Source organism: Oxyura jamaicensis, chromosome 6 (assembly GCF_011077185.1).
Source record: "Oxyura jamaicensis isolate SHBP4307 breed ruddy duck chromosome 6, BPBGC_Ojam_1.0, whole genome shotgun sequence".
Taxonomy (NCBI): domain Eukaryota; kingdom Metazoa; phylum Chordata; class Aves; order Anseriformes; family Anatidae; genus Oxyura; species Oxyura jamaicensis.
Window position 1 is genome coordinate 19,158,510 of NC_048898.1, and position 20,897 is coordinate 19,179,406.

At 43.7% G+C, this 20,897-nt stretch overlaps 1 protein-coding gene across 3 annotated transcripts in view; it reads right to left on the bottom strand.

Moving 5' to 3' along the window:
- PANK1 (pantothenate kinase 1) overlaps positions 1–20,897 on the bottom strand; it is a 42,805-nt gene that overhangs the window by 14,163 nt on the left and 7,745 nt on the right. The window contains exons 1-2 of one of the 3 annotated variants that reach the window (XM_035330712.1): positions 12,514–12,903; positions 4,000–4,352 (exon numbers count right to left, since the gene is read on the bottom strand). In XM_035330712.1, the coding sequence (XP_035186603.1) occupies positions 4,000–4,352; positions 12,514–12,748 (588 nt within the window). In that variant the 5' untranslated portion in view covers positions 12,749–12,903. Of the gene's footprint in view, positions 1–3,999; positions 4,353–12,183; positions 12,360–12,513; positions 12,904–20,897 lie in introns of those variants that run through there. The other 2 variants (XM_035330713.1, XM_035330714.1) reach the window with 2 other exon arrangements.

Sequence of the window (20,897 nt, forward strand, 5' to 3'; positions counted from 1 at the left end):
GCACCTGCCCTCTCGCCCAGGCAGGGAGGAGATGCACACTGACTGTCCCCAGTCCCCCCAAAGTGAAATACAGCCCACAGGTCACCCCCAGGCACTCAGGCCCTGACTCAAAGGCTCTAGAGGAAAACACTCCCCAACTGCCAAGCTTACTCTCAAAACATTTTTCTTATGGTCAAGGGGAAGGTCAAGGTCTGTGCTGGTAACAGCCTTACCCCCCCCCCAAATGTGCTTTATTAAGCAACTGGCTTTTGGCTCAGGCCCTGCTTCCAGTGGAGCCAGCAGCGAAGCTGCAGTGGAGCCAAGTCAGGTTCTCCAGTTATCAGTCAGCAGGAATCCTGCAGCAGAGCAGGTTTCAGACAGAAGTCTGAATAGGCCTTTCTTCCCTCATCCCCCACACATCCCTCCTAGTGACCTGTTTTACAAAACAAAGTGACAGCCTGTTTATTCCTCGTAATATTAACGGCATACTTCTGTGAAAGCAGCACGCCTGCTATCATGGGGGAGGCAAAGAGCATAAGCGCTTTATGTTGCGGGTACACAGGCAAATAAGACACGTCTTTCCACATTTGAGTAAGTGGTGTGGCTTTAGCATTCAGAGAAGATGTGAGGTGACAGTACGTGTTTAGAGAAAGGAAGGAGGATAAGCAGAATTAGGTGACTGATTCATCTGTGCCTTAACAGCATTGCTACCTGAAAATAACAGAAGTCAGCCATAAAGACCAGTCATTAAGAAAGGGAGAAAAAAAAAACAAGAAGTGTATACACACACAAGAAAAAACTAAGCTAGAAACAATCCTTTTAGTGAATTACTTACTGATGCTCTTTAATGAGCATCAAATATAACCATATGCTTGGTAAAATTATTTCTGTGGTCTAGTTTAATGAATACAGTCATTTTTCCTACTTCTAACAGAAGCATTCCGATCTTAAGATCAAATTAAATAACTTGCAGGCTGTTGAACATTATTGCTGGCAGTCATCAAACAGTCCACAAAGACTCTTCCAGGTCTCCTTCTATCCATCGGCGTGGATCACAAGAGGGAGAGGTCAGATAGTCAAACCTAGCTGGCTCTGTAAGTTTAGTTGCCTTCCTATGGCACAAAAAACAGCTGTCAGAAAAACAGAATATGCCTCCCAGGTTTGTTTTAATATACAAAAGCAACACAGATGTCTAGAACAAGCCTATTTAACTTATTTAGGGATTCAGAATCAGACACTGGGATAGGCAATTAATAGTATTTGCTAGTTTATTTTAAGGAGAAATAGTAGCTGCAACCTTAGAAGGAAACTCACTTTGGGATTTGAGTATGTTATTTTGCAGTATGTTGGATCTTTTGTCCAAAATCTATGCAATTCTGGAAGTCCCACAAGCACTTAGAAATACCATCAAAGACATGGTATTTTAAAGCGCATGCGTAGGGAAATAGAGGGTTAGAACAAAAGCACGTTACTTGTATCAGTTTCATGAGTTTGCTAGCACTGAACTAGAGTTCTTCATGAGATTGAGAGCATCCAGAACCATACCTCAGTTTTTCCACACTGCTTCTTGCAGAGACATCAACATTTAAAGCCTCCTCCTAAAAGGCATTATGTAACACTGAATCCCGCAGCAGCAGGATATTAGACTTGGCACTTGTTCTCTACTTCTGCAGGTACATTAGTGACCAAATATTTGAACCAGACATTTTAATGCTTTGAGAACAATTCTGAAGCTGTTGTCCAGTGCCAATTTACAGTCAGCAGAACACACTGGGATCACCAGCTGTTGTTAAAATGGCTAATGAGGTGTGACAATTTAAGTGCTAGTGCCCAGGACACTTAGCCCTTCTAGTCACGTTAAACAAGCAAACCTTCCTGTAACAGACAATATTTTGTTTCTGTTATACTCTATGGATATCACAGTTTGAACCAAGAAATGTTTGCTTTAAAATACAGTGTGGAATTGGATAGCTGCAAGAAAGTGTCTAAAGCACTCATCTCAGGTGTGAGTGCACTTCACTGGTTGCATCATGCTACACAATACCCCAAGACAGCCTTTAAAGTTTTTTTCTTAAACTGCTTGCAAGTGTCATAGCACACCGTGTAGGACTTTGTGCCCAAGTGCCTCAATAATTAGCTGTGTGACCTCTTTTTGTACAATAGCTCATAAAACAGCCTCAGCTTCAACTAAGACTTCCAACACTACATTCAGCTGAACTGGGAGAAACTGGTACCCTCCCTGTAAACTGCATATTTTCACCAGGTAAGGCCAAAGCTCTGGAGAGAGATGCCCAGCTGTGACAGCCACCAAAGAGCTTCTGCTTCGATTCCACAGCTATGGGAACATGGTACATGAACTTCGTTACTCAGGAGGCAACTCTAGCTGCTGCTCCATGATGCAAGAGAAATCTGGGAACACTAACCTTTCCAAAGGAATAGTCAGCCTCTTCAGAAAGCCTCAAAATGACCTCCCATTGTTAATACAGGACATGACCTGAATCATCCCTGAGCATGTGCAGGGAGGCCCCAAAACCTGAACTAAGGCCACACTGACTACTGCTAGAACTCACCACAGACTGTGGTACCTGATAGCCCCTACACAATGCAAGAGAAATGAAAACTGTTCCTTTTGAGAACTCAATCATCAGTAGAAGTTATGCTGGCTGCAAGTAACTTAAACAGCAAGAAATCTGGCACTAGTAGTGGACTGATACAGCAATTCAGAAGTTTGACAGTCCTTCATTACACTAGCTTCTTCCATGTTCAACGCTTACTGAAAGTCATTGCACAACAGTGTAACAGTTGGAGATCACGTTCATCTCTTGCAGCATCCTCTTCCCTGAGGAATCAGAGGATTTTAACCATCTGGTAGGTGAGGGATATTAACAAAGGAAAAAAAACAAAACACTCTTGTAGTGCAGGAATGGATGTTTGCAATTGAAACTAAAGCACATGCAGCCAAGGACTGCATTCAACAGCAGTTGATAAATCAGTGTGATAGCTCTGTATACTGAAGCAGTCACAGAAGAGCAACTGCTGTAACCTGTCACCCCCAGCCATCCCTCACCATCAAGATCAGGTCAGAAGCTAGGGATGAATGTCAGACCTGCTTGAGTAAATACTCCACATTACTCTTTGACTAGTTTGACTGTACCAGAGCATTTTCACATTTTTCTACAGAAATATAGAGATACGCCCCAGTGGAAATACGTGCTTTAAGTGCAAACTTCAGCAATAATCTCAGCTCCAGAATGAATGAAGTGAAATTAGAACTGAATTTGTGCAAAAGAGACACAAATCTCTATGAGACACAAAGCTCTATGTACAACATAGAGCTGTTGTACAAACTGCGTTTTAAAGTAATTGGGAAGGCAGTTGCCTATCATGTATGTATCTCAATACTTCAGATTTACCTTAGCTTCCAGAGCTCCCTGCAGAGGTTATTTATAAGTTCTAGGAACGCTGGGACATTGTCACATGAAGAAAGGCAGTTCTTAAGGTGACTTACTCCCAGAATTGGAAATCAAAAGCTAGCTGCTATTTCCATGCACCCATACACTACTTTTTTCCCTACTCCAAACTTAGTCTTCCACAGTCTTGACTTAAGCCTCCAAAAGGACTAATGCCAGGGGAAGGGAAGCAGAGCATAGTCTCCAGCCTGTACTGTTTCATTTCTGGATTTCCAACACACATACAGATGAACAGCTATAGTCTCAGACTTGTAAGCTGACATAACACACCCTCAGCTGACTGTGAGGTATCTGATCACCACAGCTGCACTCTAAGGAACCACTTACTGAAGACATCCAGCAGTCATACTTCAGTAGAATACTCAAGCCTTTGCCTCTTCCGTGTTCTCAGCAATTCCACCAATTAATAAATATGCATTGATACTGTTTGTCTTAATCATTTAGGATGAGTAAAATGTGTTATTTTCTCTGCAAGTTTTAAGCAATAGGACTCCCATGACTTTTTTCTTCCAAGTGCTTCCCACTGAACCCACACGAACCGTTCACATACCGTTCTGAAGTCCTCCTCAAATTTGTAAGCTCCACCTCCTGTGGCACAGAGCGTAGTATGCAAACTGGAGAAGTTCTTTTCACTACCCATCTGTATGAACCTGTGCATGGCACAGCTGGGAAAGCGGATGAAGTGCAGGTTTCCTTTGCGTCCACACATAGTCAAATTTTTCAGTTCAAGATGGACATCACGAATGCCAGTTTTGCCATAGGCAGTATTGGAGGTCAGGTATTTCCTAATGCTTTTCAGGTTTTCCACCTCCTCCTGTTCCTCTTCTGCAGTAATGTCCTTAGGTTCGAAGTAGACCAGTTTAACCAACGTTCCACCGATATCCATTCCAAACCATGGAAACGCTAAGGATGGGGGTTTGGGAGGAAGAAAGAGAAAGCCATTGTAAATACACAGGTTAGCCACAGCACTTCAAATACCGGCTGAATGACAGTTTGGTGCAGTGCAAGTTACAGTATCAGCACCTGCTCCTAAAAGCTAGTGGTCACTCATGTTTCCAATTCACATGTATGCTTTAAGATTTCATAAAACCCGATAATAAAAAGAATAAAGAAAATCTCCAAAAATCCTTCTCTGGAGAAGCAGATTGTAGTACACAAAAAATTCTTCCAGGAAAACATTTTACTCCCCAGTCAGCACCTCTTGACGGAGCACATTTACAGCATGACACCCGGTCTAAGTCCCAGCACTGATTCTTAAAGTAAACCGGAGGGCACACAACCAAACAGGAGAGCAAAATCTCTTGAGTCACACTCCCACAGCACAACATCTACAAACCCCTTCTGATACGAACCGGAATTTCTCCAATGGCAATGCTCTGCGTGAAGAGCAGCAACCCGTGACTCTCCCCTCATAGTGGGAGTCTCCACAACCCACCACAACTAGCGTCTCTGTCAAAGAATATATGCAATTCTTGCATATATTAGAAGAGAATGAGCTGTTTTAAATTCAGTGTTTAAATCCCACTGACAGTCATCTTTTCAGAGCATGGATTCCCTTTTCTGCTGTGTACATTAGCTATCATACAGTTACGCAAGAAGTGCCACTCTCTGCTTCTCAGCGTATGGATTTGCCCCGGATGTCCCAGGCATTTGCACTGCTAGCAGCAAGACAGAAATCATCCTCTTCTGTCTACTATAACTGAATGAGGTTGGTCTTCCTGCTCTACTTACATATACATGTCCACATGTATTTTCAATAGTAAGCCAGGTAACTTTATGAAGCACTGAGAAGTAAGAACACAAAAGTTATACATACATATTGCAGAAGGCAGCTTCTAGTAGCATTTCTTAGACAAATTGAAATTAAACGTACTCAAGTACGTTGCTAACATGCAAGATGGATTTCAAAAAAAGCAGTCACACAATCACCTCTGATTTTAGGGAGAAGCAAGCAGCCTTGACAGAAACACAATGCTACCAACTAGGGCATCCCAACTTAGTGCTGATACAAGTTCCAAACCACCGATACTATGTGCACCACTTTTTTCTGCTGGTGAACCTAGCTATAAACAACTTCAGAAAAGAGATTTTAATAAGCACATCAGGTACTGATCACACTGTTCTTCCCTGGGTGATCACAGAGCACTATGAAGTTACTAAGTTTCAGGCTGAAAGGAGCTTAGCATCTTACTTCTCACCACAAGGGTCTCAGCCTATGCCTCATTCTTGCCTGACTGAATAATTCAAAAGGTTAGGTTTAATAATTGTTAATACCAGTAGAAAAAAAAAAAAAAAGAAAAAAAAACTTTAACTGTCAGATGCTTAAAATGGCTTCTTTACTCCATTAATGTATACCAAATAATCAAATCAATTTCACCCTGCTTTCCATAAAGACAGGGTAGGCATAATGCAATTAACTCCCATAAAGTTGCTTCCTTACCACTCACTTTCCATAAGAGCACCTACTGTTACCTATGGTAAAGTCTGGTTAATTTCATTTTCCATTCCCTACAAGCTGCAAAACACCAAGACATGGAAATTAAAACTAATTTGAGGTTTGGGAAGATATGTCCTATAGAGATTGATGCACAACGGCTCACTGATATGAGAAAAAATTGAAACAAGTGTTTTAAAAATAGGCTTAATTTTGAAAGGGCAAAATATTTTACCATGCACTAACCTGTAATTCAATCACTTCTGGAAGTGGAAGAGAAATACTTAAGCAAAAGTAGCTGGGTCCACACTGCAACGCAGTGGAACTCAGGATGTCAGTCCCAGTAGTGATCTGCACAAATCTTTGCTTAAGCTACTGAGATCTTTAATTACTTGTTGCACTGGAACAGTAAGTCTCCTCCACCTAGAACATATCTTAACCATGCAAGCAGGAAGTTTAATATTAAAAGCAGCATAGTTGGACTGTGCCATACAGACCCAGCCTATTCCTAAGAACACATGGAACGCCAATATTCTAACATTACAGACAAACTCTGCTATAATCTACCTGCACCGGCAGTTGCTGTAAAGTTATAGTGCAGATTTAGTTTTTGAGGGGGGAGAAGTATTCCTTTCCCTTATTAAATATAAAGCCAGGAATAAAAGTGCTAATAGCTCCGAGTTATAAGATGTAAACGTCCTGGCAGTCATTTAACTTTGAGAAGTCATAATTAAATCATTAACAAACAAGAAATACTGTAAAACAAAACAGAAACAAAAAAACCACCACCACCACCAAGTTATTTCAAGTCTGTGTATTTCTTGGGATAGGTATGCAATGCTCATTTAAAAAGCAAGTGGAAACACCAACTCTTTTTCCAGTTCATTCTGTCCATGTATCTAAGGCTCTTTCCTTTTACTGTGAGCCAAACAGTGAGCTGCAGAACAAAAAGAACTTTGCTCCTACAACAGCAGCAGTTTTCCTTAGCACAAGTAAATAAAAAGCACAAGATCAGACCACAGCTACTGATATTTCAGCTATGCAGGAGAACAGCTTAGTTTCCTTCACAGCTGCTAACACCGGTGATCTGCTGCAAATCGCTTGCAATAAAGGAGACGTATTTTGGTCATCTAGGACATAAACCAAGTATCAAAGTTTCTGATGAGTCCTGCTAAAATTTGCATAACCTCCATGTTACTGGAATCACAGTAAAAACTTCTGCATTCCAGTGACTATTTTAACAATTTACTTGTTGTACGTCCTGTAACTATCAAGATACCCTGGAACAAAACACAACACTCAAGCACCATCAGGTCTTTCCAGCATCTTTAGACATCCCACCCTAGTGGGCACCTGTACGCTTTAGCTTTCCTGACTCAACTAACACAGTATCAACAGGAGCATGCAGGCAAGCTGCGGGGCGGTTCTGGCTTCTCCTGCCTCCTGAATGCAGACAGTAAAACCATTCAGAGGCCACCAAAATTACAAGGGCCATCATTGCTGCAACCAGAGGGTATGAAGAAAGGCATCTGTCTCCACAGACCTGAGAGGAGATAAGGGGAGAATGTTATTTAACACTAGGATTTTATAACATAAAACGATGCATAGAAGTTCAATTTCTTGGGTAGTTAAAAGCCAAAAATGCAAGAAGTAACATCAGTTAGATCCACATCCTTGTCAATAGTTCAAGATAGCTCAAAATCATGTGATTTACTATGAAAAATAAGTTATCTGGACATGTTGCTGAAATGCCTCTACAGCGTAAGTGCACTTCTCCTTAGCTAAAACTCTGATAAGACTTGTGAGCTGATTTCTCTCTTATCAAAGACGGTACACAATATACCTTTCAGCTCAATGAAATCTGTTATTGTAGAGAAAATACAACGACCCTAATGTACCAGTGCACTGCAGTAAGTCATAAAAACGGGTAACACTGAGATCTAGGCCTAGGTCCGACACAAGTGATACAGAAAGCGTCAGCATGAATCATGCTGTCTTAAAAGCCTTGCATAAATCAAAAGCTCCACTTATCTTCTTGTGAAGATGTGTTCTCTGTATGTTAATAAACTGCACCAGCTTACTGGTTTGGTAGCTAGAGAGAAAAATTTCCATTACTCCAAAAGTTAGTCGCAGAAGCATGTGACAATGCAAACAGAAGGTATCCACAGCATTGCATAATGAGGTAATCTGATGCACACCAGCAGCTGTGCTATCTGGGGGAAAGGTTCACTCATGAGAAATTCCATGATACACTTCACCTAGTTTCTCCACAAGCTATGAACAGTATGACCCTACAAAGCTTTTCCTATAGGGCACATTGCATTTAAAATTGAACACGTTTGATTTTTAAAAGTCCTACTGTTAACACAGAATTTAAGACAGGGTCAGGGAGAAGAGTATCAGACTAACCTGCTCCTCCTCCACAACTCAGGAGATGTAAAGGAGAACTCCCAAACCACTCAGCAACTTTGCCCCCCAATTAAAGGGGATAACAGAGGGCAATCCCTTTCATCCATTTAAGCAATCATCATGCAAAGGTACTTGTGATGATCATCTCCCTACGACTGGCAGTAACACCTTTGCAGCCTTAATTACACAAACCTGGTCGGTCTCATTCAGCCTCCTTTCATTAAGGAGGAATTCCCTTTCCCTGCACTTGTCTGAATTGATTCTTTCCCCCAAGCGCAGGTACAGTATCTCAATATTTTATCACTAACTTGAACGGTGATATCAAACCTCTTTGATACCTTCACCATTAATCTCAGATAAAAGACCTTGGCATCTGCTACGTGTTGTCTTGTCTTCTTCCTGGATGCATGTGATGAAATCCTATGATTTCGTTTACATCTTATTTCCATAGCTTGATGCATTGATGAGCTAAGAACTTCCTGCTTTAATTGGGACTGGAACTGGGGAGAGAAAGCCAAAACTAAAAATAGAGGGGGGGAAAACACAAAACGAAGGTCACGCATAAGATAGGATATTCTCCTCACAGCTTCTGAAAGCTGCTTTCCATTTATAAAGCAGTAATAGTTTACATATATATTTCAATCATTCCTTCCTATTTTGCACAGTTATTCTGAGCAATCCAAACATATGTTTTAAAATGGAAGCATTTGTTTTCCTTTGAACAAAAATAGAATATGTAGCTTAACAGATGAATTGTAAGTGCTTAGTAATGGAAGTTTCTTCAAACCTTACACAGCTAGAGCTAAATAAGTCACACACGCAGTAAGTGCAGCTTTGCAGCTCATTTTCAGCAGCAAGCTCTTGTTGAACGTCTGCCTCCTCATCACAAAGATGAAGGAAAATCTTCAACCCCAAAGCAGAACTGTCTGTCAGACAGGTGTGACCACCTATCCACACGTGGGTACCTGTTACCACAAACCTATTTCTGAAGACAGCAGCGTGAGACCGGTCACTACCTCATGGATAGCTCCAGAAGAAAACAACCAGCCAAAAGCCAAACCCAGAAAGCTGCAAGTGATGATCACCTGACGAGATTTTCCTTCTTGCATCCGACAGCGCCCAGCCCGACGGCAGCGAGAGGATCTAAGTTTCCTCTCCTGTTGACAGAGCATACCTCGCGGTAGGGCTGGTATGCGGCTGGAACCCGCGGGATGCTCACTCACCACAACACGCCCACTGGTTCAGCTGGATACGGCCAGCCCCATTCCTCAAGCAGCCCTTACATCTGCCTACACGAAAATTGGCTGGAGACCTGAAAAGCAGCGTGCCTCATAAATAATTCTCGAGATTAAAATACGGTGGGATATTCCAATTCCCTGGACAAAATATCTGTAGCCAGTAACACTTGCTCACCGTGTCAAACAGCAGAGTTAAGACCCAAACCATTTCACTCCTGTGCTCTCCATTAAAATGCATTCTCTAAGTCATGGTATTCCACATTTAACATCACCACAATCGGAAAAAAAGGGTTTTCACATTGAAATACCTGGATTACGTAGTGCTGCATAACTAGGTGCATCCATGACCCACAGACCTAACAATGTAAACACTGGCCAAAAGCATTATTTACTGTGAAGCTGAAACTTAGTAAGTGTTTGACCAGGGCAGTTGTAAGGCACATGGGGTGTAAGTAGCCCTGCTGCCTCCAAGCATGCATTATTTGACCTCTGCCTATTACCAACTGAGATGTGGAGAGATCTAAGATACTGCTTAAATAGAGACCCCAAAGCTTTATCTTAATTTCAGAAAAGCAGTCCAATGAAGATGTCCAGCTGGCTTCTTCCCTATGCCTGACGTAGAACAATGCCGTCAAGTACCCGTCCAGGTAACTGCCATGTGGAAATCTTGGATCTTACTTGGCTACGGTGCTCTTTCGCAGGGATTGGATCGATGAAGGCACTTAACTGTTCTTCTTTCTTCTGTTCAAAGATCACATTTACACTGGACATGGTGACTTCAGCAGGCTTTCGAAATTGGCAGAATTCATGACATTTAACTATTTTATTATCACCTGGAGCATTACAGAGCACAAGGCATTGTAACAGGTATTTGGCTGTATTCATTGCGCTGTGCTGCAATACAGACAGGTAACAAACCTCAGCCCCACAGAGGGCCTGCCTCAGTGATTTGAACCAGAAAACTGACAGAAGCCTGACATCCCCAACAACTCACCTGGTTCACCAAGAAAGAAACAAAGCCAAGACTAGCTCTTCAGCAGAAGGTAAGTCGGTTCTCAGATCCTCTCTCACCACTGAGATCAGCAAAGAACACGGGTTTCAAGGGGAACCCTCCCTCCTCAGGGGGGAGAAGGCCTTGGGAACACAGAAGTCTGCTGCACTTTGGCAGGAAGAAAAATCGTTCAAGAAAACATGTAATTTGTGAGGATTTGAAGAAAGAATTGCAACAGAGGGTTTCATTTTTGGAATATTGGGAAACGACAATTAGCTTCACCACCACGCAAAGCAAATCCCACGATCAATATTCAAGTCTTACACACCATGTGGCAACTGCACCGCATTTTGCAATGTGTCCCTAAGCACAGAACAAAGATCTGTAAAGAGCAGGATTAAACATAAAAACAAGAAAAACAGGACTGTGTAGTATTCTCTGGAGATGGATGCAGTGGAAAGCAATGCAGCACCAGAACACGAGTCAGATTTAATCAACTTTTTAAGCCTGGGATAATGTGTTATCATGCTTTCCTGGAAGACTAATACTAAACTGCAAGTTAATTTATATGCTTTCTGGACAAGAATAAATGGATGAGATCAGCAACAATTTATGCATTTTAAATAAAAGACAAAAATTGCCCACAAGAGTTTTAAAAAGCACTTCTTCCCTTGGCTGCTGTTTTCATTACAGCCCTCTAAGGAAACCCCAGAACCGAAGGCTCAGCTGCTGCACATCTTGGGCAACACTGCCATTGTCACCTGGGCTCTTTATGCTGATGAGCATTTTCCCCCTCAAGTTGGGAGGGAATTGAAATTCGTTGTTTCTGTCTTACTCATGATTACACAACCCCCTAGAAGCCTTATTCTTTGCTTCAGAATAGTTTTAAGCATTATGAAGAGTTTGATATGCAAGTGCTGACTCTTCTTAGTTCCACCAGATGAAGGCTGAAGTTAGTCCAAGTTCTGTTGGTTTTGTTCTCGAAGGAAATTTTGGAGCTGGACAAAGACTCCACAGAGCTGGTTGGCAGCAGAGATCGATGGGGTCACCAGTACGTGAAACCTGCTGGCTGCTTTAAATAGCCACAGGTACCACAAGCACCGCAACAGTCATCGACACGGAGAACATTTGGAGGGAAACAGGTAGGCAGAGCTCAACAGAAGCGTTAAAGAAGCAGAAGGAAAGCTGCAGCTCTTCAAGGCTGTTCCTGACTATTTCATCTGCTAAGAGAAGTCTGCAAGCATTCATTTCAGAGTGAGAAAAAACGAGGCTAGCTGAATGCACACCACTTCCTACTGAGCAGAAACATCTTTAGGCTTTGGCAGCGGGTAGCTGCGATCCTAGCTACCCCGATTACCCTCCAGAACGCGCTGAACTCCTACGAGAAAGCCAACGTTTGCTGGCTTTACTGGAGGGGCACACACCAAGCTGCATTCGCAGCTGCCTGCTTGTGGAGTTTAACCGGGAATCAGGCAGTGTGTGCCTGTGCACAAGTTAGCTACAACCCGGTAAACGAAGGACGCTGATGGGTACCGAGCCGGTACAAGCAAGCACACCGCGGAGATGCCCGGGACAGCGGCAGGACCCCGGGCAGCGCGAGCCCCGGGCAGCCCCGCCGCCCCCAGCATCCCGAGGGGCCCCGCCTCTCCCCTCGCTACTCACAGCGCTGCTTGTGCACGATCAGCTTCATGGGCGCGGCGGGGAGGCGGCGCGGCCGGCAGGACCCCCGGGAGCCGCCCGAGCGGACGGGACGCGACACGGAGCCGGGCTTGCGGGCACAGCCGGGGCCGCCGCCCGCGTTTGTGCGAGGCCGCCGCTCCCCGCCCGCCGCCGCCCCATTGGCGCAGGGCGGGGCCGTGCCGGGCCGGCGCCGCCGCATTGGGCGAGCAGCGGGGGCCTCGCTCCGCCCGTGCCGGCCGCGGAGGGGGGGGGGGAAGGAGGACGGTGGCGGCCGGGCGCTGCCGAGCCGGGCCCCCCGCGCTGGGCACTTACGTGGCCGGTGCCGCCTGCCCGAGTCCCTCCTGCGGCGCAGCCTGCATTTCTTGGCCGGCGAGCCGTGGTTGGGCGGCGGAGGCTCCGTGCGGAGCAGCAGCGGGTGCGGCGCCTCCCCGCAGCCGCCGTTGGCGAGCGGCTGGCCGGGCGGGGGGCGGGCGGCGTGCAGCAGCCCGCCGAGCCGCGAGCAGGAGGAGGAGGCGGCGGCGGGCTGGGCGCGGAGCTGCTCCCCCATGGCGGCCGCCTCGGCCCCTTTGTCTGCCGGCTCGGCCCCGGCTGGGCGCGCCGGAGCCTCCGCTCACGCCGCCCGGGGATGCGGCGCCCGCTCCCCCCCCCACCCCAGCCCGGCGGACGGCGCAGGCGTGGTGGCCGCAGCGCGCTGCGGAGGGGCCGGGCCCGCCGCGCCCCCCCCCCCCCGGCCCCCGGGGGCCCCCGGGAACGAGGGTGGGGGGGGGGAGGCGCGCTCCCGGCACGGAGCCGGCGGCGGCGACCTTGGAGGAGTCCGGGCCCGGGGCTCCGCCTGGCCCCCGCCCCGCCTGGCCGCGGGGGAGCCGTGCCCTGAAGGGAAGGTCGTCTGTGGGGTGCCCGGCAGCGGAATTAGCGCTGTGCACGGTGCCCCCCGGGCACGCAGCCGTGCCGACCGCCTCCTGACAGGGATGCTGCGCTGAAAAGCGGCTTCCTGAGAGGGAACGAGAAGTGCTCTCCGCTGCCCGCCCGGGCTGGATGATATGCACGGCACTGAGAACGAGCCGTGCGTGAAGCTGGGGAAGTGAAAAGTGTGTCTGAGAACAAACAGCACGAGCATTTTTCCTCCTAAATCCAGTTTCTGGAGACTGAGGATTGTTCTCGTGATAACCGGCAACTGCCGCCATCGCCAGCCCCGAGGCAGCTGCCCTGAATGGAGGCGGTGTGTACATTTACTGCTAGGAGCTGTAGGGCTTCCAGAACTGTGGAAGTCACCGAGAACTCCCCCCCACCTTGCGGAATGAAATGTAACTAAACCCAAGACCGCTGCTCCCTGGGCTGGCATTCAGGGACCTGCATAGCTGTGTTTGCAGTAGGCAGCTGGCTGGGTAGGGTTTATAAGTGATATTTGGGACCACTCGGGGCACAAGGAGTCCTTGCTGCTTCTTTCTCTTGTCCCCAGAAATGGCTGTTGCCTTCTCCATCCGTGACCCAGGAACTGACCGCACATACAGCCAGCCTGATGCCAAGCAGGAGATCGTTCCTCCAAACCTGTTTTTCTCTGCAACTGCAGCCTAACTGGGAGTAGACGCGTGGGCACTTACCACAACTCGGCTGAAGGGTGGCAACTTTTTACCTTACTCCACCAAAGCAAAACCACATTTAATTGCACGCTTAGGTTTCCTTGTGGTAGGAGAAGCAGCCCTTCTGCTGACTCTGCAATGGAATGTAGTACCTGGTTCAAGTACTGCATCCAACCTTAGGCACTGAACTTCCAGAACAACTAACAAAGGATAAAATGACAACACTGAGTTTTAGTCTAGGAAAGGGAAGATTTGAAGGGATATTCAAACCTGGAATGGGTAACAGCAAAGGAAATACATTGTGGCTGCAGAGAAACAAGAAAGAATTCATGAATGTAAGCTGCAGCCCAGGAATTATGATTTAGACTTGAGGCAGGTATTTCCTAGAATGAAGCCAGAGAAGCATTAGATGCACTGAAGGCCTGGCCTAGATATCTTTCTGAGATTCTTTCCAATCTTATATTCCTAATATTTCCCTAATGCTTTGCTGTAGACACTGCACAATTATGTCCACGGTAGAAGTGGAATGGATTGTGCTGAATAGAGGAAGGAGGTAAGGACAATATTCTATTAGGATATGATCCACATCAGTCACAACTTCAGAAGCAATACAACAAGAGGAAGTGTCACCTGCAAATAATATTGGAGAAAATACAAACATGCAGAAATGTTACAGTGGTCCAAATCAATCAACAAGTTTTTCATACAAGGACAGATTCCATTCAAAGTGCACAAGTTTCCCTGATCTTGTAAGCCCTCTGTCAGGTACCAACACTTGCCAAATTTTTTGCATTACTATGAAAAGATTACATTTCAAACTAATGTGCTGCTTTACCAAAACAATTTCAAGCTCTTGTACTGATGAATATCACATGAACTGATCTATGCACTTCAAAATACCATTTTGTTTTTGTTTACTTTGCTTAATTTTGAAAAGCTTTTGAAAAGGTTTTACATACCCTCTCAATTTTAGTTTCAGAATTCTTTACCTCTTCTGCGATGTAAATTAAGACAAAAGGGATAAAATTAGAGGATGTTTAATGCATCATGTGATCACCTGTAAGGGTTTAAAATGAAGGAATCTCATGCCCTCAGGTGTACATAGCATTGCTATAGTGTGACTAGTCTGCTAACACTGACTCACTGCATATTACTTGGATGGCAAAGTTTTCATTCATTATTCCATTCCTGCCTGCACGCCAGATGCCCAGCATTGTACCACCTCTACTTACTTGTTCATAAACACTTGGAACCAGGCTGTAACATTCTAACTCTGTGAGTCAGTTCCATCAAACTAGCAAGCACCTTGTGGTTAAGATACTTTACCACAGGAGCAAAAGCACTGTACTCCAAGCCCTACAGTTTCAAGCCCAATGGCATTGGGGGGAACAAAAAAAGAACCAACACACCAGCAAAAAACAACAAACACTCATACTCAAGTGTCTTATCATCAGGCAGGCAACTCTGCCTGAAATTTTCAGGAATTCCTTGCTCATTCTGTAGGGCTCACACATCCCTGGTTTGAGGCAAAGCTGAAGCAAGCACCAAACAGGTGCAGGCCACGTGTAAACCCAGTACCCAAGAACCCCCCAGAACTGCTACAGAGCACTGGTGTTGTTATTCTAATTCAAAGCCGGTCAGCTACAAAGCTTTGGTCATATTCTGGAGAGAAGTGGTAATAAGGAGCGACATCTTTAATAAGGAGCAACATCCTTCTCGAATTATACAAACCATATTATGCAATATGAAGAGTGTAAGGAAACAGACTTCTGGTTTAGCTGCCTGCAGATTTATGTCCTAGGGATTGCTGGCACTCTGCCATTCCTGCTCATATTTCCATTCAGGTTACTTCTATTTTTATCCTGTTTCTATACTACAGGAATGTCGTACTAGTTTATACCAGTTCTTATTCAATTTTTCCTCTTAGAAAATAAATACAGTACAGCTTAATTAACGTGAAAAATATTAGGAACATTGCTTTAAAAATCAGACACTGTTGATTTGTTTTAGCTATATTCACATATCACACATATCTGAAGGAAAGTGTCACGTCTAGGAGTCCAATATTTCTTTCAGATTTGTTTTCCAATTTCTTCAGAACCTGGGGAAGGATTACTTTTTGTTGTTGCATGTGTATGCAGAGTTTTTGGTAGACATACATGGTTAAAGTATGTTTTAATGCTCTTTTTTCCCTGCTTTAAATTGTGGGGTCAAAAGACCAACAGTTAAGCAAAACTATGTGATGGCAAATGGTGGTTGCATAAAGTAAGTGGTACAAAAGAGCTCAAAAACTGCAACGTCAGTTTTTAAAAAGGGACCCGAAGGGCTCTCGTATTATCAGATGTGATCACAGGAAAGCTAAGCCCAGCATGGCAAAGGCTGCCCAACACGAGAACTCTGCTTTCCCAAACATTAACACATCTGAGAGGGGAAATTGCAAGTTACAGGGAAACAAAGGGCATAAATCTAGTCAGATGCCTAAATCTTTGCTAGATTGAAGCCAAGAAAGATTACACGGAAACCACCCATTCATTCCCTCCCCACCCAACTCTTGGCCCTTTTCAATTATGCCTTCTGTGACACTTAGAAACTGTTGATTTTGCGAAGAGCTGCTCTGTTCCTCTGCACAGCCAAAGCTCATCTCCCCATTGCTTGGCTGAAGGGAGAAAGACAGAGAGAAGCACTCTAAGCAGGAACCTAGCATGGGTGGCCTGAAAAGCCATCAGGAGAAATGTTCTTTCACTTCACTGATGACAAATTGCGCACTGATAGACCTCTAAGCCCAAGTGCCCAAGCTGAGTGTGCAGGCAAGGCAGGATGAGTGCTGCCTGGGAAGTTTTTCTAGGACATGACCTGTATATCCAACAGCACTAGCTAAGACATGGGAATAACAGTTAGGAGAGTACACAGGCATAGTCCAGCCTCACCAGTCTGTCCATTCAGACTTTTTGCTGGCTGAGTGGTTTCCACAGCTATTCTCAGGAAGATCGGAGATGAGGTTAGAGTTTGTGGTTGCCCTCTTTCAACCGAACTGAAAAAAGCATGCAGCAGTCACAGAAGAGTAACAACCCTTCTTTGCTAAAGCTTTCCCTGCCAATATCTCTGTTTGTGCCCAAGCAGGCAATTACAAGTTAATTTACAGGTGTTTACTCTCCAGCAGAGCTGTTGGCGTCCATCTTTTATACAAAACAAAAACCTTCTGTGCCTTAGTCCAGACATTTCAAATAAAACTCCCCAAAACAGTAAACATTTAAAATAGAGTCCTTGATTATTGCTTAGGAGTGCAAGTCAATGACGATGAAGTAGGTGTTGGAGGTGAATCATCTTTTTCCATGCCATAGTTCCTATTTTGCAGTTTGTTAAAAAAAAAGAAAAAAAAGAAAAAAGAAAAAAAAGCTGAAACCAGGTAATGGGTTCAAACTATTACATATGTAAAAAGCTGAAAATCTTGTTGCAAATACACTCTCTTTTGGCCCCATTCATTAACCCACTCTCTCTCTGCTTCCTAAGTACTTAGCTCAGCACACTTATCTTTACACTTATCTTTAAATACACAAAATTTAATTGGAAAACATGCAACTTCACAACCCACTGATTGAGAAATAGCGTTCATCATCGTAAAAAATGATTGCAACAAGTGGCGGAGCATTCAGTAGAGAAAACAATGGCCTTTGCTCCATGACTGCAACCCCACAATTATCCTCTTGTAAATACACATACTGGTTTTGCTTGGCTGAATATATTTCTGGTGTTTCTTTCAACCCAGTGTTTTTATATCATCCATCCATCAAAATGCCATCGGTAAAGAAGTGACAGTTTCAAAACAAGCACTTTGAAATACAACAACAGAACAGTTGACAATTACAACTGACAATTACAAAAAACTCCTGCTCATCCAGCACTACCAGATATGAAAATTAACTGGTTCTCCTGTCAAAATTCAGCTGCACTGAGATTTTCCATTTGCATTGTTCTGTATTCCCAGTGCTTAAATGCTGACATGAAATTCCCATGGATATTAAAGATTAAGGATCAAGTTAAAACAGGGGACCAGACCTATGCGGGTACGCAGGAGAAGAAAAAAAAACATTTCTCTCTGAACTGTTCTGGCCAGACACGCCTTCAGTCCAGAGAGAACTGGATTAGTTCTCTGAGGACATAAAGGACACAGTTTCCCTCACAGACTGCAGAAGAGAAACACCACACCTTTGGCATTCCTCCTCAACCACCTTCAGGAGCAGGGAGATGTCTGTCTGAACATAACGAGCATTTAAGCACAGGGTGACATCCAAACATCAGATAAATAAACCAAAGGTTTACCTATGGTTTGGATGCTGAGAAAACACTTTATATATGTCCTTGTGAGATTAAACTAAAACGACAAACACTGAAACTCAAAAGCTAATCTTTTTTAAAATATTTTTTAAAGTCCATGTTTGCAAAGAACTAGCGAGTCTTGTGTAGGACGGGGCTGTGCTATAAATGACAAATTTGTTCCTAAAAGCTCCAGCTACCTAGTAACAAAGAAGAGAAACAACCAAACATTGTGCTAACATTGGGTAAGTTTGCCATAGTTACATCCTCTGATATTTCTAGGATCGGTGATCTTTTAGAGTAAATATTACAGTGAATGGTCTGTTGTATGCAATGCATTTGGTTTTGCTCAAGAAGCCTATTTAGAGATTTCAGGTTTTCACATGGTCAGTACAAACTAAGTACACAAACAAAAAAATCTATAATTACAGACTTGTCTTCTCCTTAGATACATTGTGAAAAGAAAAATATATAAAGTAACTTGCAGGGTTTCCCCTGTATAGGGGATTTGCATTTCACTGCAGGAACCTTAATGTCACCAAAATATTTATTTCCTTGTAATAAAACATAACTTATCATCCACATGGTCTAATGGGACTTGAAGACTCACAGAAATAATCCGGGTCATCAAAATAAGTTCTTTGAATCAATGATTAATCTGAACGGGTCAGAAAGATGTACACCAAGTATCTAATATCTTGTAAGATGTGACTGGACATCTGGGGACCAAAGCATTCTTTTGACACTCACACATAACATCCTGATGATGCACATTTAGACTTCTTAATCTCATGAACACCGCTAACCAAATATGTTGTATTTATCCTCAATATTGACAAGGAAGTCAGATAAGGAAGCTACAGAGCTGGTTTTGGTGCCAGGCATTTCACAGATGGGAAGAGAAAACAAAAGCATTTTGTATCTCACACACAACAGGAGAGAAGGATATTTTTTTTGTTTCCAAAACTTCTGTATATCCACTCAAAGCAGAGATGATGGGGCTAGGATGTCGGTCTCCAATACTTTTTGCCTAGCTGCTCTAAAATCATCAAAAAATCAAAAGAGCCATGACCCTTATCTTCATTCCATCACCCCTTAGAAGGGGGGAGAGTGGAGAAAGAGAGCTAGCACGCAAGCGAGGAAGGAAGGTACAGCTACCCCGCCACATGAAGGTATGACAAAAGTACTGCTACAGTAATCATGAGGCATCAGTGATCGACAACTGCAAATAAGAGAATCCCCGCAAGTAACACAGTATGATCTTGTTTCCATTCACAGGCACACAACAAGTCTAATATATTGTGAAACTGAGATACCTGACCTAAAACCCTAATCCAGGCTGATTTATGACTTCCTTATTATGCCAGTTTTCATACCTTAGATTCTCTCAGAGCACATAAACTAAGCAATGTTTATAGAATGGTTTATAGATTGGTTTATAGATAAACCAATTCATTTTAATTCCCACATTTTGATGCAAATGCAAACAGCACTGAGCTGACACACCATGACTGTTTTTCATAGGATTAGGAAAGACTATCTAATCAGTGAAAATGCTTACTAAATGTTTACTGGGATCTCTTTCCTGCAGAGAGAAATCAGGCAGGAGTTCTAGTTTCAGTGAATTAGAAAGTCTGTGGTTAAAAACAATCTTCCACACCTAGTCACCAAGAAAGTTTAAATTTGATTACAAGCAGATTGATTCGAGTCAGAGCACAGACTGGTGTAAGGAAAAAGGAAAATGGCATAACAGTTCTGAATTTACATGCTCAGTGCTTACGTAGCGCTCTGTACCCAGAGATCTTCAAGCACTTCACAAACTGTGAAAAACTGTTCTTCTCACCTCTCATTCCAAGAGAGAAAAGCAACAATTATAAACAGAAAGTAGTGAGCGAGCAGAGAAAGGACAGTTCTCGCCTCTAAACTAGAACCAGTATTGGGTCCAGATTGACCCCAAAATGGAAATGAAAATACCCAGGCCCCCTCAAGTGGAAAACATAGCTGTAGGATTCCACAAGCATTCTCAGATTTGTACTGCATTTGCCCAGACAAGGTCAGCACTGAAATGAAACTCTGAAAGACTCCAACTCTGTTGGAAAAACATCAGAAATAAACATCTTAATTTTCTGAAAAGGAATTCCTATTTATCTCAAGCTGATCACAGATTTAACAAACAGCTTCAGTTACCCAGAAATTGTACTCCCAGCAAACTGTCTATTAATCTAGCAGAAATTGTATCCACGATAGTTTGTCTATTAATCTAGCAATGTTTTGGATTGGCTGATTAGCAGTCAAACTTACATTTCATCAGACAGAACATGCTGTCTTCCATTTGATATGGCAGAGCCCTGGAAAGACTCCTCCTTCAAGCTACTTATTGAAACCAGGATCCATTTCAGTTTTTTTGTTGTTGTTGTTTGTTTGTTTTGTTTGTTTCTTAAAAAACAACAAACAAAAAACCCAACCTTGCTTGCAGTTTCAACAACTCATCAGTATTAGCTTCCTTTGTTGAAGCTCCTTGAGAGTATTGGAAACACACATTTTCACCCCACCAACATCTTGTTCTGCTTGTAATATTCAGTGAAAAGCCACTTATTTATCTTTGCATGTACATCCACCTAAGTTATGGCTGTTACCACTGCGATCAAAGTTCTAGGCACACAGGTTACTGACCTCCAAACACACTGTTTGAAGTCCTTGTTTGACATAATTTGTGTTATTCTCTACGTCAATAGTTATTCGATCTGTTGTCTACTCCATTTACAACTGAACAAAAGCAAAGGAATAGAAACTACTAGTCAA